At 46.8% G+C, this 22,018-nt stretch overlaps 1 protein-coding gene across 15 annotated transcripts in view; it reads right to left on the bottom strand.

Moving 5' to 3' along the window:
• Positions 1-22,018, bottom strand: part of PTPRT (protein tyrosine phosphatase receptor type T) — a 1,098,035-nt gene that overhangs the window by 707,540 nt on the left and 368,477 nt on the right. For all 15 annotated transcript variants that reach the window (XM_082361692.1, XM_082361703.1, XM_082361700.1 and 12 more), the window contains exon 3: positions 2,303-2,574. In XM_082361692.1, the coding sequence (XP_082217818.1) occupies positions 2,303-2,574 (272 nt within the window). The remainder of the gene's footprint in view (positions 1-2,302; positions 2,575-22,018) is intronic.

Here is a 22,018-nt window from a genome sequence, read left to right as displayed (position 1 = left end):
CTCCCCAATGAGGCTGCTCAGGACAGGGATGGCTCAGAGCTCAACCACAGTAGTATTTCTTTAAAGAAGGCCTCCCTCCTCCATCCTCTTTGTCTGTTCTTCTCTCTTCCTCCTCCCTTCCTTCCAATAACTGCTGAGGCCCACCGCAAGCCTGATATGATGTTATATATATAGTATCTCATTTAATCCACATAAGAACCCTTCATTGGACCCACTGACTTCTCCATTTTACAAACGAGAGAACTGTGACTCAGAATGATGAGGGGATAGACCCAACATTGCACAGCTAGTGAGCGGAAGATTCTCAGAAGGGGCATGCTTTTTTCCCTAAAAGCAGGAAACTGAGCTTGGAGCAGAGGACCCTAGCCAGGATTACAGGGACCTCAACAGACCAATAATATCCCTTTCTCTGGAACACAGGACATGTTGCTACCCAGTACAGGAGTTACTGTCAGATAAATGAGTGGCAATATGCTTACCACAGAGCTGGGGCATAAGAGATGCCTAAGAAATGTCCTTTTTTCCCTCTATACCCCATCAAAGAGCATGGCCAACCATAGGTCTATCCCTCTCCTGGGTCACTTTTCCTGGTCTTTACACTTGCACCTGTGGCCCCATCCTGTATCCATTTGCATCAGACCCTAGGTAGGGGGTTTTCAGATTAGAACCCTAAGGCCTCCTTGATGGGTCCATGGACTCATGGAGACACTTGAAGTTTATACTCAGTGAAACGGGGGGAGTTTTGGAACCAGGGCACCAGGATTCTGGTCCCAGCTTTGCCAATGATTTGCTCTGTGCTCTTGGGACTTCACTGTCCATCTCTGGACCTCAGCTTTATCACCTACATCAGGGTTCAAACTATGGCCTGGAAGCCAAATCTGGTCCATCACCTGTTTCTGTACAATAAAGTTTTCTTGGAAAACAGCCACGCTCGTTCATTTACATATTGTCTATAACTGCTTGCACGGTACATCTGAAAGAACTATATCATGGGTTTTGAACTGAAGGATGCCTACGAATCTCCCAGCCACTCACCTTGCCACCCTTAGGTCCCTGTTCTGCTTCAGACTCCAGAGAAATCTCTCCAAAAGTAGATCTACGTCACTTTCTTACTTAAAACCTTCCATCAGTGGGCATGGGGATTAACTTTCAATAGGCACAGGGGATCTTATGGGGTTGATGAAAATGTTCTAGAGCTGGTTTATGGTGATGGTTGTGCAAGCCAACAGATTTACTAAAAATCACTGGATTGCATACTTAAAGTAAGTGGATTCTATGATATGTAAGTTGTACCTTAATAGCGTAGTTAAAAAAAAAAAAAAAAAACTTTCAACAGCCCCAGGCCACAACATGGAGCTGTGTTCCTCTAACTGAGCTCTGTGGGCTGGTGACATCCTGCAGAGCGTGTGTCATCAGTCCTCAACGGGATAAGAGGCTCCTCAACGAGATAAGAGGCATTTAGAGAGTGTCCCAGCAATGTGGCATTACTGTGACACTTTTATTGCAGTTTATAAAAGTACTGGTTCACAAGTTGAGGAGAAAAAAACTGATCCTCCACCACAGATGGTTTGAGTAGTGCTGCTCTAGCCTAGAGAATAAATTTATTCTCCTTAGCCTGGCATTCAAAGCCCCCCATGATCTACCCATCCCTGCAGGCTTAGCTCCCAGTAGATTTCCTTTTCGACCTATAAACAACCTAGTTTCCAAACTCTGCCAACATCTCTCATTCACTCCTCCAGCCCATGGCGTTCACCACCCCTGTCAACTCAAATGCCTTTCCCTTCCTTTTTCAATAATTAGTTATTCATCGTCAAGACTCAGCCTAAGCTGTCTGGTCCTCTTAGAAGCCATCCTAATTGTCTTGCCCCCAAACACCGTCTTCCTCAGGGGCAGTATCTGACTAGTTATCTCATCTTTCTGAACCTCAATTTTTTCATCTGTAAAACAGGCATGATAATAGTATCTCCCTCATCAGATTGTTATAAGAAATTATTGTATAGAAGGCTTCAATAGCTAGCTTCCCCCAGCATCCTGTGGAATCCACATGCATCCCACTATATTCTAAGTGTTTATTTATTTATCAATCAGTTTCCTCCTCCAGACTGCGATCTCCAGGGTGGCAGGGGCTGTAGAGGATCTCTTCTGCATCCTCCAGGCCTGGTTAGGAGAAGTAGCTTGGTAAACACGAGTTGAACAAGTGAGTAAATGAAGTCCTTTCTAGACCTAAACTCTAAACAGGGCAAGAGGTGTATAGATAGATTATTACTTAAAAAAAAAACCAAACTACGGTAAAACACCATACCTGGTAGAAATGTGGCCAGAAGGTGCTGATGGCAAGCTCTGCCTTCACCCAGCCCTCAGTGACGACGCCAGACACGTTCCAGACAGGGTTCCCCTGGGGCCCACCGTTCACCTTCACATAGACATTCAAGGCCCCCGGGCTGGACCTGTCGCGGCTGGAGAAGTAGTAATGGAAATCGATGCAGTGGGTGTCATTCTCCTTCAGGGTCGGCAGGAGAAGGTGCGCCTTCTGGCCAGAGGCCCTCCCAGAGCTGTTCACCATCATGAAGGATCCTGGAGACCCACAAAGGGGGCGGGAGGTAGAGACAAGGAGAGAGAAAGAAAATCTTTCTGAAAATCAGTCACACCTGTAAACAAACTGGGAATAAAAAATCCTACTCACCAAGGTGGTTTTAAGAATTAAGAGATGGTAACATACACGAAGTGTTCTACAAAGTAAACAGTCTATAAACACGTACAGAAAAAAAAAAAACCCAGCAAATATTAAAAACAGTAGCTCCAACAGGAAGCGTGGAATAAAAACTCAGGAATTTAGTTAACTGCAACCTCCATGGGTGAAATGAGGTGAAATATAACCTGATTCGAGCTTGGGTTGTCTCAATGGAAGCAGAAATTCTACTGCACCCAGGTGTTGTTCTAACATATTCCACCTGGAGCCTTGCATTAGTACAAGGAATATATCAGAGGAGGACATATAAAAAGTACAGTATATTCAAGTAAGTGAAGAAGACCTTGAAGAAATTTGAGAACCAACTGAAAGATGGAATGGAGGGTAAGTAATACTTGCTAAGCACTTAAGGGGTACCAGTGTGATGCTTACTGTCTTATTTATATATTGTTCAATTTAATCTTCAGAATGACCCTGGGAGAAGGAGAGTTTTCATTTTATTGAAAGACTGAGTGACTTGCCCTGGACCACTCAGACAGAGAGGGATGAGACCCAGATTTTCTTCAACCTCAAAGTTTATGCTATTTTTAGTATCTGCAAAAAACATGACTATTACTTTCAAACACTGGAAAAGCCTATCTCCTAGAAAGGAAGTGAGCCTCTTTGGAGTTGCTTTGACCGATTAAATGGTTGTTTCTAGTTCTTCACCCCTCCCTGGCTCCATGCCCTTGACCTTTGGCCTTGCAGTCCCTCCCAACAGAGGCAGCAGAGAGCATGTCCCCGTCCCATGACTTTGGGCTCCACTTGCTTTGGTCAACAGGAGACTAACAGAACGAAGCTTGAAACGTGCTTGCCTAGCTGGGCTTGCCCTCTTGCACTATTGCCACCTTCCATGAGAAGAATGTGCCCCGAGTAGCTGCTGCCGCCTTCAGCCTGGGATCAAGGACAGACACATGTGGAAGAGAACTAAGCTCAATGGATGGTAAAGAACCAAGTCAAGCCACCCACACAGCTGAAAGCACAGCCAACGAGCCCAACCTGGATCGGCAGATCCACCACGGAGGCTCAGACCCAGAAACGTGAGAATAAACACACACTGCTGTTTGCCACTGAGTGTCCTCTTGGTTTGTTAGGCACATTACTGTGGCAATAGCTCAGTGACGAAGGTCACCAGAGAGAGCAGACTTATGAAAGAAACCACGGGGAGGCACACTTCAGTTCAAAGGACCTTTTAACAAGTTAAGTGGATGCAAAATGGGATGGACTGCCGGGGAGACAAAGTGAGTTCCTCATCACTGCAGGTGGCTAAACAGAGCCTGGACAAACGGAGGAGCCTTCTAAGGAAATTTCACAATCAACTGTGAGGGCTAAACTCTGTGACTTAGAGTCTTATGATTCTAGGAAATAAACTGCATCATAAAACACAGTAGTGCTTCCCTGGTAGCGCAGTGGCTGGGAATCTGCCTGCCAATGCAGGGGACACGGGTTAGATCCCTGGCCCGGGAAGATCCCACACGCCGTGGAGCAACTAAGCCCGCATGCCACAACCACTGAAGCCCGTGCGCCACAACAAGAGAAGCCACTGCAATGTGAAGCCCGCGCACCACAACAAAGAGTAGCCCCTGCTCACTGCAACTAGAGAAAGCCTGCGCGCAGCAACAAAGACCCAACACGGCCAAAAATAAAAACAAATAAATAAATAAACTTATTTAAAAAAAAAACACAACACAGTAGATAAACTCAAGTGATTCTGGAATGAATATTCCCACCTAGAAAACCACTGCTGTTTTGAAATCTTATTTTAGCCACTCAAATCTTCAGTTGGAATGAAACCTTAAGACCACTTATCCTCAACCAAGATGAGCCACTTCAGTAGCTGTAAGTAGCCTCATTCTTTCACCCTAATCCCCAAAAGACTAATAGCTGCCAGATAATAAGTGCTGGGCGATCCGTATCTTGTCGGGGTTCTAGAGGGTACTGGTCATTCGTAGCCTGTCTCCTCTGGGTTCAGAACAAATTTAAAAATAGACACAGGAGAGAGAGAGAGAGAGAGAGAGAGAGTTCAAAATCTCCACTTTATTGTTCACAAAGCTGGATTAGAGAAAAGAACTTGGACTTGAGGCCAAATTAGGCTTCCTGCATTTTCTTCCCTGAACCAGCATGCAAAGCAGCTGGATGATCAAGGACTCCTTCCTTCCAACTCAACCCAGATCCCTAGGGCTCATCCCAAAAATGAGCCAACAAGAAGCAAGGTGATAAAGACAGAAACTTGAACCAATGGCTAACAGACTTTCAACATCCCACCAATCAGAAAACTCACCCACCCCCTGGGGTAGGAGCCGCTGAAAGTGGAGCGAAAGTGGTATCTTCCCCATGTTTCCAAGAGAGACAAGTTTCCTAGTTTAGAGCCAGGCAGTAACACAGGGTACATGGAGAGCTGTCCCTTGTCAGATGTTGTCTCTAATCATCACAAACTCCCAACTGAGGCAGCAAGGAAGGAACCACTGCAGGGGGGGAAACTGAGGCACAGAGAGAGGTTAGCATCCATGCCCATGTCTGTTTGCTGACCTACATCCCACAGGGTTCCAGAAGGTTCCCCTGGGACAGATGAGTGATGACCCACAAGACCCACAAGCCTCTGGCCACAGAGGGAGGGCGGGGCACAGCTACAGGTAGGGAAGACAGCCTGAGGAACAAGTGGTGTCTGGCTCTCTCCACTCAGAATCCTGGGACGCCCCATGGACATTTAAGCCCCTATCCTCCTGCCAGTTCACACCAGGGGTCTTAGCGTCCACAGCAGCGAGAGTCAGGAAGGTTTCCCGTCCACCAGCTCAGGTTCCCCCTCTTTGCATCCTAGCTCCAGTGGTGAAGCAGGCCCACTGAGGAGTTGGAGCCGTGTAACATCCACCCACCCCAGCAAGTCTAGGGATTCTCTCCATCGGCTGCCTCCATGATTTTAATAAAGGATGCTGCCATTTCCCTGAAGGCAGAGCTGGTGGAAGTACTTGGCCCTCCACCAAGTCTTCATGTAGCAGAAACTGCTGGTTGATTAGCAAACCTGTCCTCTTCGTTCTGGGCACACAGCTGGATTATACTCCCCAGCTTCCTTTCAGAGTTTGGTGAGGATGTGCAACTAGGTTCCAGCCGATGGGGCCTGAGTACAAAGTCTACCACTTCTAGGCTTGGTGCTTACAAGCAGACAACCTCCACCCTCCCCCAACTCCCACTGCTCCATCCTCTTTTATCTCATCCTTCAAAGGATGACTCTTGGACCAGGCATCTCAGCATCACCTGGGAGCTGGTAAGAAATGAAGATTCTCAGGCCCCAGCCCAGGTCTACTGCATCTGAATTTGCATTTTATCAAGATCATGAGGTGACTTGTATGCACATTAAGGTTCCAGAATCACTGCTGCATTGTCTTTTTCCCATCCACCAGCTGAAAGTACAGGATTCCAAGAGCCTAAGCAACAGCAAAGCCACAATTAAAGGAGCCTAGTTCCCTGAATGACCACGACCACAAGGAAGGGCACCCACAATTAGGAACATTCATTTTGGACTTTAAGTAAGCAAGGAATAAACTATTATTGGGTCATTGAGCCGTTGAACATTTGACGTTTATTTCTGCAACTAGCATTATCGTTATTATTTTGGCATCCCTGTAGAGCCCCTACTTCCTACAAGTCCCTTTATTTAAGGAGATAACATGAGAAATGATAACAGTTACTAAGCAAGGCTGCAGGATGTTCCAAATAGGCACATCATTAAGAGCAGTGTCCTTGGGTAAAAAGAAGCAGAAAGAAAGAAGAGAATGAAAATAATGGACTCCAAAAATAAATCCTTGAGAAGGAAAGACACATCCTGGACCTTCATTAAGATACTTTGCGTCTCGCGGGCCCAGAGTTGGGTTGGGTTAGGGTAACAAATCATGTTCCTCATTACCACCACCCTGACCCCCTAATGGCGATTTGTGTGACTTGATATGCATCCTCTGGCCTGTAAACCAGACAGAAAGGTATGTGTTTGGGTGCAAGTCTCAGGGAGATAAATAAGAAAACTGAAAAAAAAAAATAAGAATAAAGAAAACGATGACTGCTCATCCCACCCCACCCCACCTACACTACCCGCAAAGGAGGAAAAGGTCAGGCCAGAAGGGAACAGCAGGAGAAGTCCTGCTCAGGAACGTCCTAGTGAGGCTGGGGGAATGAGCAGTGCTGCCTTGGAGTCCAAGTGACAGAGTATGAGAGAGGAACGTCTGGGGATGTGGCGGGGTGGGGGAGGTCAGCAGCATCAGTATCTGGCCCGCCCCGCAAGAGGGGAGGGGCACCGTGACACTGGGAAGGACACCCACAGCTGCAGCCATGGTGAGGGTCTCCTACGCCATGCAGGCAGTGGGCTTCCATGAGGAGTCCAGAAAGGGGCAACACGGGCAACTGATCTTATTTATACTCATGCACTCACAACATGCCCAAGGATTCTTACGAGTGACTGGGGAGAGCCTTAGGAGGGCAGACAGAGGCCCGGCAGTCAAGCAGGTGGAGGCTTGGGGACACAAGATTTAGACCCTGGATTAGTGTCCAATTACTGTTATAACTAAATACCAAAAACTCAGTGGGTTAATACAACACACACTTATTCTCTTATGGTTCTGGTGGTCAGAAGTCTAAAATCAAGGTGTTATAGGGCTGCTTTCCTTTTGGAGCCTTGAGGAGATAAACTGTTTCCTTGCTTTTAGCGTCTGCCTGCATTCCTTGGCTCATGGCCCCTTCCTCCATCTTTGAAGGGCATCACTCCAACCTCTAGTTCCACAGACACATCTTTTTCCAACTTTGATTCTTCTGCCTCCTTCTTATAAGGACCCTGGACATCGGGTCCACCCAGACAATGCAGGATCATCTCCCCAGTGCAAGATCCTTCATTCAATCACATCTTTTGTCATGTAAGGTAACATATGCACCTTTCCAGATATTTGTGTTAATACAACCACACACACACTCCCAAGCTACCGACCGAATCAGAAGCTACCAGCTATACACTGTCTAAACTGCAGGTGCCCTAGGGAATCTAAGTGTTCCTATGTGAGGGTAGAAGGTTCCTTGAGGTATCAGAACCCATCATGAATGTCTTCAAAGGGGAGTATGGTATAAAAAGCACATGGTAGGGTCGAATCATTTGGCTCCCAATCTGGACAGAAAAAAGTAAGTTTTGGGGATAGGGCAGGCAAGACCCACGTTTAAGCAGTGGAAACTCATCAGCTGGCCAATGTAACCCTCGTGTCACCTGTGGCTCCTCAGGTACCACCCCCCGTGGGTGGCTGTTCTCAGGCCACCCTCCAAGCTCAGCAGACTGATGACCTGGAGTAGAAACATGCCACTCAATATCTGAACTCCCTTCCTATGTCTGGGGGAACCCCTCAAATTTTTAAGCAGAGCCCACTTCCTCTATGGAAATGAAAAAGATGTCCTCTTTCCCAGCCTCCTCTGTAGCTACGACTCAGGCAGAGGATCTGAGTTCCACCCAAAAGGCACACCCAACCCCAATTTCGGAACCAGACACTAGTGATGAGATGAACCAGAGCTCAGTGAAGCAGAGACTGTGTAGAGGGGGGGCAGCAGCCATGGAAGAAGGTGCTTCTGAGTTGCAGAGGCCGCAATCAGTGGACCATGCAGCAAATCCGGCCTCGCTGGAGTGCAGCACAGCCATGAGTACACACAGAGGCAGTGGTGACTGACTCAGCCAGGGTGGGTCAGGACATCTTCCAGGAATGGACTAAGCTGAGCTGGAATTTGAAGAATGAATAGAAGTGAAACCTCACCCGTCATTGAGCATACTATGAGCCCTGACAATGGAATGTGACCAGCTTTAAACTGCAGCTCCAAGCAACACTCCCTATGTATTTCCAGAAGTCCCCAAGGCACCCCAATTAATGACACCAGTCCCCCTGTCCTCATGGTACTTCCAGGTGCAGATCCCTCATGTGCCTTTGTCATCACTTGTGATGTCTCCACGACTGGGTGGGTCCTTGTTACTGTCTCTCTGCCCTGGGACAGACTCAGGGGACACACAATAGAACTGCTTTGGCCCGAGAGTCCACAAGGTTCAAGAGGCAGCTCTTTCTGCAAACTCACATGGCTTTTTTCCCCTCCTCCATCAGGGTCTATGCTCACTCGGCACGTCTGCCCCCTACAGGTCAGCTCTTACTTCCACTTGGCGTCATCCTTTGTGATGGAGTTCCTCCTCCATCCGTGGCCCTGCAGTCACTCCCTGCAACAGGCTCCCTCCAGTATTCTCATATCCTAACTGCACAGGGCTCAATTTGTTTTCTCTCCTGACATCCCTTTCCCAGGAGTATTGTCAGCCCCATCAGGTTAGTGTAGATCAGCGGATGTAAAGAGATACTGGTGGTACAGAGCTGAACTCCACACATTAGAATATGAGAGCCTCTCCTCTTTCCCAGTCGGGATACCTTCCATGGAAGTGGGCCTGGTGGTAATTTGGGAGGGCATTTCAAGTAGAGCAAACAGCATGTGCAAAGGCACAGAGGCAGGAAACCATAGCATCCAGCAAGGCAAGCACAGTATCTCAGGGAAGGGTGGGATCCTGCCATCTATAGACCCCATGCGCATGTAGTCTACCTTACAGAGGTCTGGCCACATCTTCCAGAAAGGAAGCCAGATCTCTGAGTTGAGCACAGGCCTGCCGTTTTAGAGACTGTTCAGGACTGAAAGCCCTCATATATCAGCAGCTCAGTGGGGCCCTCTCTGATCAACAGGTAGGCTTAATAAATATCATTCCAGGGCTGTCGGTTTCCTGGAGATCAAAAATGAGCCTGCCATTATGCCAAGATCAGTCAGAAACAAGAAAGAGAAAGACTGTAAGTGCATTTTCTTCCCTTCTTCTTCTTTGTTTTTTTCCCCCAAAACTCCACTGGCGTGATCAGAAACATAAAACAGCATTAGTTTCCTCCTAGTTATTATACACAGTACCAAAAACTGTGGAATTAAACCAGGAAGTACTCTCTGGCTGGCCATAAACTTTGCATTTTTTCCCCCTTCGTGCATAATAATGCCTTGATAAGAGCCCCATTATTGATGTGTCTGCAACATAGATCCCCTTTTTGGAGGCAAAACGCTTCTCCGTAGCAGATGGTGGCTATTGTGTTTACACATGAGCACCTCAGCATTGCATTTCCTCACGTCGGCAGTAAAAAGAAAACCCTAATTGAGTTTTTAATGGCTTTGCACATTGTTCATTAAGATTACATGAGTGTGCTCGCAACTGGCAGCTGAGGGCCCGGAGCTCTGAGAGCTCAGAGCTGTCCCTGCAGACAGGTGGCCCTGCCAGCCCCCAGCGCCAGCACCTACGTGAAGGGAGCGGATGGCGGCAGGGACCCAAATGCTGCCCGAAGCCAAGGCAACTGTGGCGGCATGTAACAAGTCCTGGATATACAGTCAAGAAAACTGGGTTTCAGTCCCACTTCTGTCATTTCTTAGTTGCCTCACTTTGAGCAAGTCAATAAACCTTCCTGGGCCTCAATGTCCTCATCTGTAAAATGGGATAATGAAAGCTACACATCCAAGTTTTGTTATTGATCTGTTTTCAGTGTATGTTACATGTAATACTGGACTTGACTCAATAAATGTTAATTTCATAACAAATGGCCAGCAGCAGGTGATGATGGGTCCAATGCAATTTATAACATGTTTGATGTCAATAATGTTTACTGAGAACTTAGTACATGCCAGGCGTTGGTCTAAGCACCTTTCCACATCCCAGTGAGATGGTGCCATGCTATCCCTGTTTTAAAGCAAGGAACAGTGAGGAAGAGAGAGGTAAAGTCTTTTTGCCCAAAGCTACAGGGGTAGAAAGTCATAAACACACCGATTACGCTTGTTCAATAAGCAGAGACTTTAGGGTCTAGAAATGCCCTCTCCAATTTAGTAGCTAATAGCAACATGTGCCTATTTAAATTTAAATTAATTAAATTAAAAATTAATTTACTCAGACACACTAGCCATAGTCCAAGGACTCAGTAGACACCATATTGTACAGTGACAATAGAGAAAATTTCCATCATCCTAGACAGTTCTACTGAGTAATGCTGGTCTAGAAATTGTAGATTATTCATCAAAGCATAACAAACTATAGCCAGGTGAGACATAAGAGCTTAACTGCTCCAACCAACTCACTTTAGAAATCCCAGTAAGGGGAAGGGACTTGCCCAAAGTCACATAACACAATGAAGACTCAGGGTCAGGTTTACTGACCCCTGTTTCAGTTTGCACCATGGACAATCCTGCCCACCGTGCCTGAGCTGTATGGTCACAGCAGCGGTTCCTCAAAGAGCTATTTAGGAGGGGGAGAAAAACACATGTTTCCTCCAGGAGGTAGAGCGTTCTTAAGCATTCCAAATGCCCGATGCCTTTTAGGGGAACTCTGCACACACAGGGCACTCCCAGCCTCAGCTCTGAAATGCAATTTCACAACTATTTGTTGAGCACCCTAGTCCTGGTGTGTGGGGATAATGTAGGACACTCACAAGGAAGCCCTAGAGTTACCTGGTCTGGATTGGAATCCCAGCTACTCCTCTTCTGCCTGGATGACCTCAGATAAATCTCCTAAACTCTGTGAGCCTCAGTTTCCTTTTCTGGCAAAATGGCCACAAAAATACATCATATACTGTGGTCGTGAAGATTAAATGAAATAGCTTATAACATATCTAGATAATGATTGCTGCATTGTAGGTCCTCAAAAACTAGCTCCTTTCCGTCCTTCCCATTCCCCAAAGTTTTCAATATAGTGGGGAGACCTCGACAGACTGAAGAAGAAAATGGCAAGGACTCTACTGAGAAACAGAGTAAAATCTGCTGCCCCATCCCCACCCCTTGCAATTGATCAGTCATCAAATTCTGGGGATGCTTCCTCCTTGTGTTTCTCATTTCGTCTTCTTCCTCTCCACTCCCACAGCCGCTGGCCTAGCTCACATCCATGACATCTGTGTCATGGACTTTCTGTCTGTTTCATGGATGTTTGCAACAACTTCCTAATCAGTCTAGTCCTTAATTCTTTCACCGATGCAACAGCAAGTAGTACCATCTTCCTGAGATGGAAAACCGACCATGATGTGTCCTAAACTTCCTAGAAAGTCCTTCTTTATAGGAAACTCCCTGTTTCCTATAAAGTCCAGAGTCTTTCATGGGGATGTTTGGAGGCCTCTGTATCCTGCCTCTATCTCCTGCCTTGTATATGAATACTCTCCCCCTACACAGCCCTCATCCACTCTACGGTAAGTATAGTAACGGCTTACCAAAGATGCCATGTTCTAATCTCCCGGAACCTGTGAATACTTATGTGGCAAAGTGGAATTAAGGTTGCAGATGGAAGTACAACTGCTAATCAGATGACCTTGCAATGGGAGGATTATTCTGGATGAGAGAGGCGGAAGAGGCAGAATCGGAGAGGGATTTGATGATGCCATGCTGCTGGCTGTGAAGATGGAAGAACAAGCCATGGACCAAGAAATGCAAGTGTCCTCTCGAAGCTAGAAGAGGCAAGAAAAGATTCTCCCCTAGAGCCTCCAGAAAGGCACACAGCCCTGTGGACACCTTGATCTTATACCAGTGAAACCCATTTAGGACTTCCGACCTCCAGAAATTGCTGTTACAGCAGCAACAGGAAACTAATACACACTCCAGACTTCCCTGCTTCTGGGTGTTCGCTCAGGTGATGCCGTTTCTGAAATCCACACTGCCTGGCCCAGCCGTGGTCCTTCACTAAATTACTTAAATGCAATTCTCTCTGTGGCTTTCACTAATGCCTAGAGAACAGTTATTCCTGCATTGCTGACCCTATACATACCTCTGTTATAGCTCTCCTGGACATGGCCTAACTTAAAAGTCCAGAATGATGAAGTTTAGCTGTCTGATCACAATAAAAGGGCAGGGGGCATAAAAATGTCAAAAGATACAATGCATCATAAAGTAAGAGAATATATGTAGAAGAGAAACAGAGTTCTACCAGTAGTATCATGAAAACTAATAATCATTAAGTCAATCATAAACATAACAATTTACCAATAGCCAGGGTAACAAACATATCATTCGACATTATTCATACTATCAATGAAAGCCTTCTAATTATCATGTGTCAAAAAAAAAAGGAAAGAAATCTGCTTCCTTTCTAATATACCAGAAAATGGGGGGGGGGGAGGGATTAATTACAGCTTAATGGATACATAGTATCTATTTAGAACAAAGAAAATACATCCCGAAGTTTCAAAGGCACTGAACACTGTGAACATTTTTGTCAGAGTCAGTTCATGTGAACAAGTAATAACTATTTCTGTAATCATTCATTCAGACCAATAAGTTGAGGTTTAAGCATTTCATATGCAAATGTGTTAAGACAATTCTCCAACAAACAGGTATCTGATAATCCATGTAGGTGTGGATAATGTAGTTGAAAAATGGAATTGAACTCAGGTGGTTGGATTTGAAGGTGCTGCTGGAAGGGGGCTCTCAACGTGGACCCTTCCCCCAAAGACCAGGTACCTGGGGGTCTGCATTCCTTCCCCATCCCTGAGAAAAAGATGAAAGGCAAAGGAAAGAGGGAGAGAGAAAAGAAAAGGGAGGGAGGGAGAGTGGGGGAAATAAGGAAAGGGGGAGAAATCAGAGGAGCAGACAGGAAGGAAAGGAGGAGAGGAGGCACAAAGGGAGTGCAGAGGAAGAAGGAAGGGGAAAGGGCAGTGGTGACGCCAGGGAAATGAGTTCAGGCGAGGAAAAGAAGGCTGAGCAGAGAGGCAGGAGAGAAGAGGACCACGATGGAGACAAAGCAGAATAAAACCCAAATCTAAACCCTTTAACATCTTCTCATCCCCTTCGCTCCCCAAACCAAAACCCAAACAAAAGTGTTCACGGGACAGTCTCCTCTTGGACCTTCTAATAATCTTATGATGAAACCAGACCCAGGTAAACATCACGCGGCACACCGGGTTCTCCCCATCTATAACTACATAACTCGCCTCCCCCAACATCTCAGTGTAGTATCTCAGCATCCCAGGAGGAAAAATTAAGCATTACTGTAGGAAAAGCAATGGAACTCAACACAGGACAGAATGAGAACTCCAGGCACATAAACGGTGAAATCTAAGGGTTTGTCTGAGTTGCTCTTTGACATGGGAAATCGCAGAACTCTATGGCAAGGTCAAGACAGAACTGACGGGCAGACAATGTCACTCTCCCTTCAGACTCTGACCCCTTCCTGTGCATCCATCTTAGACACATGGGGCCTCTGTGAGCGAGCAATTCTCTCTCCATTTCTTCACCTGGAGAACAGGTGTGCAGCTAGAGCTTCTGAAGTTCCCTCCAGCTGGAGAAGTCTACGGTTCCAAGGAGTTAAAGTCACATGACTAGCGAGTGGAGAGTAAGGAGCCAGGACTGGCTTGGATTTGCTAACTAGACTCCTATGGAAAGGGGTGAAGGAGGAGAGACCCTTTTCCCTGGATCTGGTTCCTGGAGAAACAGTCATTTTTATCTTCCCACAAGAATTCCTTTGCCATATTAGTCACATCTGCTCATTAATAACAACAACAGCAAACACATATTATCACATTTTACTTCTATTCATTCATTTAATTCTAATATCAACCTTCTCTTTCAAATGAGAAAATTGAGGCACACAGAGGTTAGGTAACTTACCCAAGGTCACACAGCTAGCAGCAGAGCCAAGATTCAAACCCAGGAAATTCTAATCATCATTTAGCTCTTAGGCTCCGCACCGCAAGTGGGCGTGTTGTATTTGCTAGCAAGGAGTGATCACACATTCCCTGGGATTGGCTGGCCTTCCTCTGGGGAACTGGGGCAGGTAGAAAGAAGGGCAAAGAGTGGGAGGAAAGAACAAAACTGAAACCAGGTGTCAAGCTGCTGTCATATTAAGAGTAAAGAGAGGGCTTCCCTGGTGGCACAGTGGTTAAGAATCCGCCTGCCAATGCAGGCAACACGGGTTCAAGCCCTGGTCTGGGAAGATCCCACATGCCGCAGAGAAACTAAGCCCATGCGCCACAACTACTGAGCCTGCGCTCTAGAGCCTGCGAGCCACAACTACTGAGCCCACGAGCCACAACTACTGAAGCCCACGTGCCTAGGGTCCGTGCTCCGCAACAAGAGAAGCCACCGCAATGAGAAGCCCGCGCACCGCAACGAAGAGTAGCCCCCGCTCTCCGCAACTAGAGAAAGCCCGCGTGCAGCAATGAAGGCCCAATGCAGCCAAAAGTAAATAAATAAAATATATAAATTTATTTTAAAAAAAAAAAAGAGTAAAGAGAACAACAGGTCTGCCAGGAACACTGTCAGACCCCAAATTGTTCTTGACATTCATTGGGCTGAGTCCTTTGCTTCTGCAGCTCTAAATCTCTAAATGGAAATGACATGGAACTAAAATATATATACTTTTTAAATATCCAAACTCTTCACACATCCGTTGGCATGATAATATTTTGATTAGTTACATTTATGCTCCCATTACACTCAGAGAATGTTCAACGGTGTTTTATATAGAGCATGTTTGCCATGCTCTATGGAATATACTAGATTATTACTTCGTATACGTGCAATGGGAAAAGCCACAAATGGAAAAGGGGGAAAAAATGCAAAATGAAGAAATGACTAAGCCTGTTAAAATAGTGCTGTCTTGCCTCCACATTACTAAATTGGGTCATTGCTATTATCTCCCAAGTTTCAAAATACCAAGGCTTGAAGAGACGTAAAGTGTTAAAGCCTACTTGGCCTCACCTGACGCTTTTATCTCCCAACATCTGGGTGTGATTCTGAAAGCAAACCCATCACGTCCCCTCCAAGTGGAAAGGTCAACACTGGGGAAGGTTTGTGTTTTTGTGCTTTTTTTCTGGGGAGAGGGCCCATCTATTTCTCAAAGAGGTCCATAACCCTATCCATAATAAACAAATAAATACATACATAAATTAGGTTAAGAGGTACCCTGAGCTTTGCAAAATGCCTGCCCTGGAGATGCTAGGATGGGCTTACTGTGAGTGCTGGCTAGATGCCCTCACGTCATTTTGTTGTTCATCAGCAGACCAGATGGTGGTTGGTTGGGGTGAGGGCACTACACTGTCTGATGCTGACATCAGACGGGCCCTCTGCCCTGCAGAGATGTGCTACAGGTTGTCTGTACCCTGATTCCACGGCAGCCTCCCCTCAAATCCTCAGCCACCAGGGCTCACCTTCTCCATTTATTTCCCCTGCCACTGCATCCCTACGTCAGCTAGTACCTCCATGCCTTGGTTTCCTCCACGCGTGAAGGCAAACCCCTTCACCAGTTTCCTCCCCCAAACCCCCATGAACCAAGCATTTTATAAATTGAGTGAAATCGGTTCTAACATCAAATATTACCTGCAGACTTGCCATGTGTCTGACACTCTAGAGAAACAGCAGTCAGCAGGACTGTTTTTGCCCCCGTGGAGATTATGCCGGGTAAAAGGCAGTTGTGAGGATGCGGGGAGTCCTGTGATACCTCGTGTACATGGAGAGAGATCTAGCCCGGACTTGATCTGGGGGAGGAGGCGTACAAAGAAAGAAAACAACAACTTGCTGGAGCAAATAAACTCCATGCTGAGGCCTATGGTTATATAGGTGTCAGACAGGTGAAGAGGGTGCAGAAAGCATGTTCCCAGCAGATGAAATAGACTCTTTCAAAGCCAAGAAACAAGACAGTCTCTAAACTGTGGTGGGACTAGAAGGAATTGTAAGTGCAGAGCAAGTACCCTACAAACCACCTCTCTAACCTCCCAACCTCACTGTGTAGATGAGGAACTTGACATTCAGAGTGGTGCAGTGACTTGTCCAAAGTCACACAGCCAGAAGGCAGCAGTGCCAGGATTCACACTTAGGTGTGTCTGGCTCCAAAGTCAGTGCTATTTTTCTCTAAAACAGTGGTTCCCCAAGTGAAGCATGCATCAGAAGCACTTGGAAAGCTTGTTGAAAGATGGCTGGGTCCCACCCCCAGGAGGCTTGGGGTGGGGCCTGAGAATTCTAACAAGTTTCTGAGTGAAGCTGATGCAGCAGATCCACGGGCCACACTTTGAGAACCACTAGCCTAGCTGGTCTCTAATTGCCAGCCCTGATGAGCCAGGGGTCCATGAACTTGGGCAGGTGGACCAGCGGTGCTGCCCCGTCTCTCCATCCAGGGCTGGCAAGTATGCCAGCCTGCTGGAGGAGGCTCCCTCCTACCCTGGGCCACACCCTGTGCACCTCTCTTGGGACAGCAGGGCTCTGGCCACCCACCAACAAAGGTGAAGTCTTCCTCTACGGCCCAACCTCAGCGAGGCCTCTCTGCTGACGTGAGCAGTCCCCCTTCAATCACTGGTAATTACCAAGGATATCATTAGACACTTATGTACTCCCCCAAATGTACTAGGGTCTGCATAGAAAATAGCACCATAATTATTCCTCCTCTTTTACCAGCCTCTAAGGAGCTGCAAGAATTTGACAGCTGTTATCCAATTAATCCTGACAGCTTTTGTTTTTAAAATGGAAAGGTATTTCTTTCATCTAAGATGGGAAACACTATTTCCTTTTTTGAGGTGAGAATGAGGGCAAAGAGAGGCCAAATGAAATGGCCAATGTCACTAGGGTCATTTCTTGCCCCCTCTCTCCTGAGAGGTCAGGGGATTAATGTAGGAGAAGAGCGTGGACTCTGGATTCAGACTGCCAGATCAAATCCCAGCTCTGTCAGCTACAGTCTGTGTGACCTTGGGCAAGTTACTGAACCTCTCTGAGCCATAGCGTCCTCATCTGTAAAGTGAAAATGATGACAGTAATAGGAGTACCTGCCGCAAAGGTTTGTTATGAGAACTAAGTGTGTTTATATAGATTAAGTCCTTAGAATACTGGCTGGTACATCGTAAGATCTATGTAACGTTAGCTATCATGGTCATGGCGGCAGCAGCGTCCCTGAGCCCTCCTGTGGATCTCTGACTACAACAGAGAGTGAGATAGCTGGTCCTACCAACCAGCAGGATCAGGTAGGTCCCAGTCTCACTTCCCATGCATGCAATGACCCCAGGAGGCACCAGGAAGCCACGGCTCTCCCCAGTTTACCCCAAGGAACATTTTTCTCTGTCAGTGGTTCTCCAAATGTGGTCCCCAACCCGGCTGCATCAGCATCGCCTGGGAACTTGATTAAAAAAAAAACAAATTGGGCTTCCCTGGTGGCACAGTGGTTGAGAGTCTGCCTGCCAATGCAGGGGACACGGGTTCGAGCCCTGGTCTGGGAGGATCCCACATGCCGCGGAGCAACTGGGCCCGTGAGCCACAGTTGCTGAGCCTGCGCGTCTGGAGCCTGTGCTCCGCAACAAGAGAGGCCGCGATAGTGAGAGGCCCGCGCAACGCGATAAAGAGTGGTCCCCGCTTGCCACAACTAGAGAACGCCCTTGCACAGAAACGAAGACCCAACACAGCAATCAATCAATAAAATAAATAAATAAATAAAACGTGAATTTCTAAAAAAAAAAAACAAAAAAACAAATTCCTGGCCTACTGCATCAGAAATTCTGGGGTGTGACCTAGTTACCTGTGCTTTCACAAGCACCCCAGGTGATGTGGATGCATGCTCAAGTTTGAGAACCACTATTTTGTGCAAACAGGCTCCCAGGGACCCAGCCTATTTGGGTGGACCGTGATACCCCAGGGTATTAGGCCAGCTCCTGTTCACTGGATGGTCCCTGCATTTCCCATGAAGGGACAGGTCTCCTGGGGTCACAACACTGTAACACAGGGCCAGAGCCTGGGCTCTTGACCATCGCCCTACACCGCCCCGCATGAAACTACCTTCCCAACTCCCACTTCCAGGAAGGCCTCCGAGCGTCACTCCTGTGGGCCAGCCTGGGAGGGGGCTTTCATTGCCATGGGAGGCAACCACAGTTGGCTCTGCACGTCTGAGGGCAGGAAGAGGCTACTTGGAGGGAAATGCCGACTCACAGAAACAGACACAGAGGGTCTCCCAGGCCTAGCTGTGTCCTTGAAGCCACCAGGATGTCCCCTTGGCTATCGACGGGAGCTTTGAAATCAAGTCCCTGAAGCCCCTGACACTCTTCACGGCCTTCACCCCAAACTGCTCCCTCCTCCCCTCTCACCCTTCACTTCTCAACCTGTTTCCAATCCTGTCAACTGCAAATCTGATTTCCCACTTCCATCTTACATTTCCCCTAATATCCAGCCCCAGTCTCCTTCCCTTGTCTCATTTTTTCTACCAAAATCCACTTTGGACTTTAGACCCCTTGACCACGAGGCAAAGGCCTCCCTACCCCTTGGTTATCCCCCCTCTTGCTGCTTTCTCCCTCATCCAGTCCAGGGGAGTCTACACTCCTCGCCACCAAAGACCCCGGCAGCTCCACCCGGACACAGACGGAAAGACAGAGCAGGGCAAGATGAAGTGCAGAAGCCCGAGGGCTGAAAGCCGCTAGGCAGGCGACGAGCTCTGTGTTACTTTTCTGTGGCAGCTGTAACCAAGGACCACACACCGAGTGGCTGAAGCAGTAGAAATGCTTTATCTCACAGTCCTGAAAGCTAGAAGTCTGAGGTCAAGGTGTCAGCAGGGTTGGCTCCTTCGGAGGGCTGTGTGGGAGAATCTGTTCCACGTCTCTCTCCCAGCTTCTGGTGGGTTGCTGGCAATCTCTGGCATTCCCTGGCTTGGAGAAGCACCACCCCAATCTCTGCCCTCAAATTCACATGGCATTCTCCCCACGTGTTTGTCTTCAAATTTCCCTTTCTCATAAAGACACCAGCCGCACTGAAGTCAGGGCCCACTGAACTCCAGTATGCCCTCATCTTAACTAATTACATCAACAATAACCCTATTTCCAAATAAGGTCACATTCTGAGGTACGGGGGGCTAGAACTTCAATGTATGAATTGGAGGGAGGTAAATTTCAACCCATAACAAGCTTCCTAGATCCCTACGAGGCTCAACACCCAAAGAGGTGCCTAGACATCACACAGGAGAATTCCTGTAGAGATGCCCAAATACCAAATTTGGAGATGTGGTGTAGTATTCATTGTTTTTCATTTTAAAGTGAAACCCAGGGGGAAAAAAAAAAACAGAAAAGTAGAATGTAGGGGAGAAAATCGCCCACCATAGAAAGACAACAACACAAACATCTTGCCGTATTTCCTAGCAGCCACATTTCCTGGCATGGCTTAGTGCTTTCTGCTGAGTTGTGGCATTTAATTGGGCTTGTGACTGTGGTTTGTAAGCCTTTCCTGAAGAAGAGGCTTAATGAGGGATTACAGTTTATAGTGGACTTATCTGCACTGAAGCAACATCCAGATGCCATTGGGAAAGGCACAAGCATCCCTTCCACAGGGCTGCCGGTTCACTGATGTCACCAGTTTGTTCTATGACAAATGTATACTGAGCACCTGTTACATGCTGGGCACTGTTGTAGGCCCTGGGAATACAGCTGTGAACAAGGCAGCCAAAGTACTTCATAGAGACAGTTTGCTGAGAAGGAAATTCTCCTCTAGAGCTTTGGGACAAGTTGAATAGGGCTTCTGTCGATGCCTCCCCAAAGGATGCTCACCAGCCTTTTTATCCCATGATTTCTTCGTTTTGAGTTCTTGATTTCTTGTTCATCTTTTGATGCTCTGAAGTATCTGTTCAGGGATTATTTCCCCAGGAAGGCTCTCTGAAGAGCATATTTTCTGAGCCCATGCATTTCTGATACTGTATCATTTTTAGAGCATAGATCATGAGTCTGAGACTAAACTTCTTGAGTCTCAACCTATTCGCTTCTCAACACCACAGACCCAGGCCTCCCACACTTTGCTAACAGAACAAAGAGAGCAAGCTGATCTCTCATCTGTCAGATCCTCTTCTTGTATACACACGTGGGAAGCAGGTACACAGGCACATCTCACACCCTAAATCCTAATACACAGAAGATTCTTTCATTCTGTGGGTTTATACTTGGGAGCACAGCATGGTGATCCAGATGCAGGAGGAAGACTGCCTGCAGTCAAGTCCCAGCTCTGTCGTTTCCTAAAGTGCACTGTTGGGCAAATTACTTAGACTCTCCATGCTTTTGTTTCCCAATCTGCAAAATGGGTATAATAAAAATCCCAGCCTCCTAAAATCACAATGAGGATTAACTGAATTAATATATGTAATGGCTCAGAAAAGAGGCTGACAAACTTTTCTCATAAAGGGCCAGATAATCAGTATTTTAGGCTTTGCAGGCCATACGATCTTTGCCACAAATACTCAACTCTACTGTGGGAGCATGACAGCAGCCATAAAAAATAGATAAGCAAATAAATGAGGCAGTGTATCAATAAAACTTCACAAAAACAAGTGGCAGAGGCAGCCCACGGGCTGCAGTTTGTGGACCCCTTACTTAGAAGAGTATCCAGCAAATACTAAGCTCTCAATAGACGTTAGATATTATTCATTATGATTCGATTCAGAAGGATGGCGTTTGGATCATCTCCTATGCTTACTGTCTGGTTCTCTGACACTATGAACAGATGGTGTACATGAAAAACCACCATGCACAGAAGCTTTCCTCCCAGCCCACCTATAGCACTCTACTTGCGAAAACTACACCTTCCAAGATACAATGTGCTGCCACAATTTCCCTGCTAATTTTTGCCTTGTTGTATTTGCGAGTTTCAGCCTCCAGCAAGATGTAAAAAGAAAGAGTGGGAGGAAAACAATACAACTTGGACTGCTTCAGAAAGTCGTGTTCGTGCTCTAAAGGATGTCTGTCCCATTTCAGGTGGGTACAGACCTCAGACTTCTACTAGAGGAACAGGGAAGAATTAAAGCCACATCTCATTTTTGTTGGAGGGGTGGCTGATTTAACATTTATCTTGACCATTTCAATTAGCCTTAGAGTTGAGGGACATTTCTCCCAGATTCTGTCCAAGGGTTACCTGTCTTAGTTGCTAAGATCTCTGCCTTGGCTATCCTCATGGGGATTTTTATGGGAAGTTGCAAGAGGCTGGATTCCCAAAGAATCATAAGGTTTATTTCCCTGAACTCTGAGCATCCAGAGTAGAGGTGTTGAGTCCTGTGATCTCGAGGTGCCCTCTGTCTCACTCCAAACATGTGGCTCCAATTCATCATCCACTTCTCAGGATTTTCTGAGCTTTTCCTTCACCATCTACACCAAGCAAGCTATACTCTGCTTTTTGCATCTTGATCAAAAATGATCTATTAGGACCCAGAGCCAAAACCACAGACAACAGAGTTGGGCCAAGACTGGTTCTTTCCTACCAGATATATGAGTTTCCTAGGGCTGTCATAACAAATTGTCATGA

The sequence above is a fragment of the Balaenoptera borealis genome (genome assembly GCF_965194805.1).
Source record: "Balaenoptera borealis genome assembly, chromosome: 16".
NCBI classification, from domain to species: Eukaryota; Metazoa; Chordata; class Mammalia; order Artiodactyla; family Balaenopteridae; genus Balaenoptera; species Balaenoptera borealis.
This window is presented reverse-complemented; position numbering and strand designations above follow the sequence as displayed.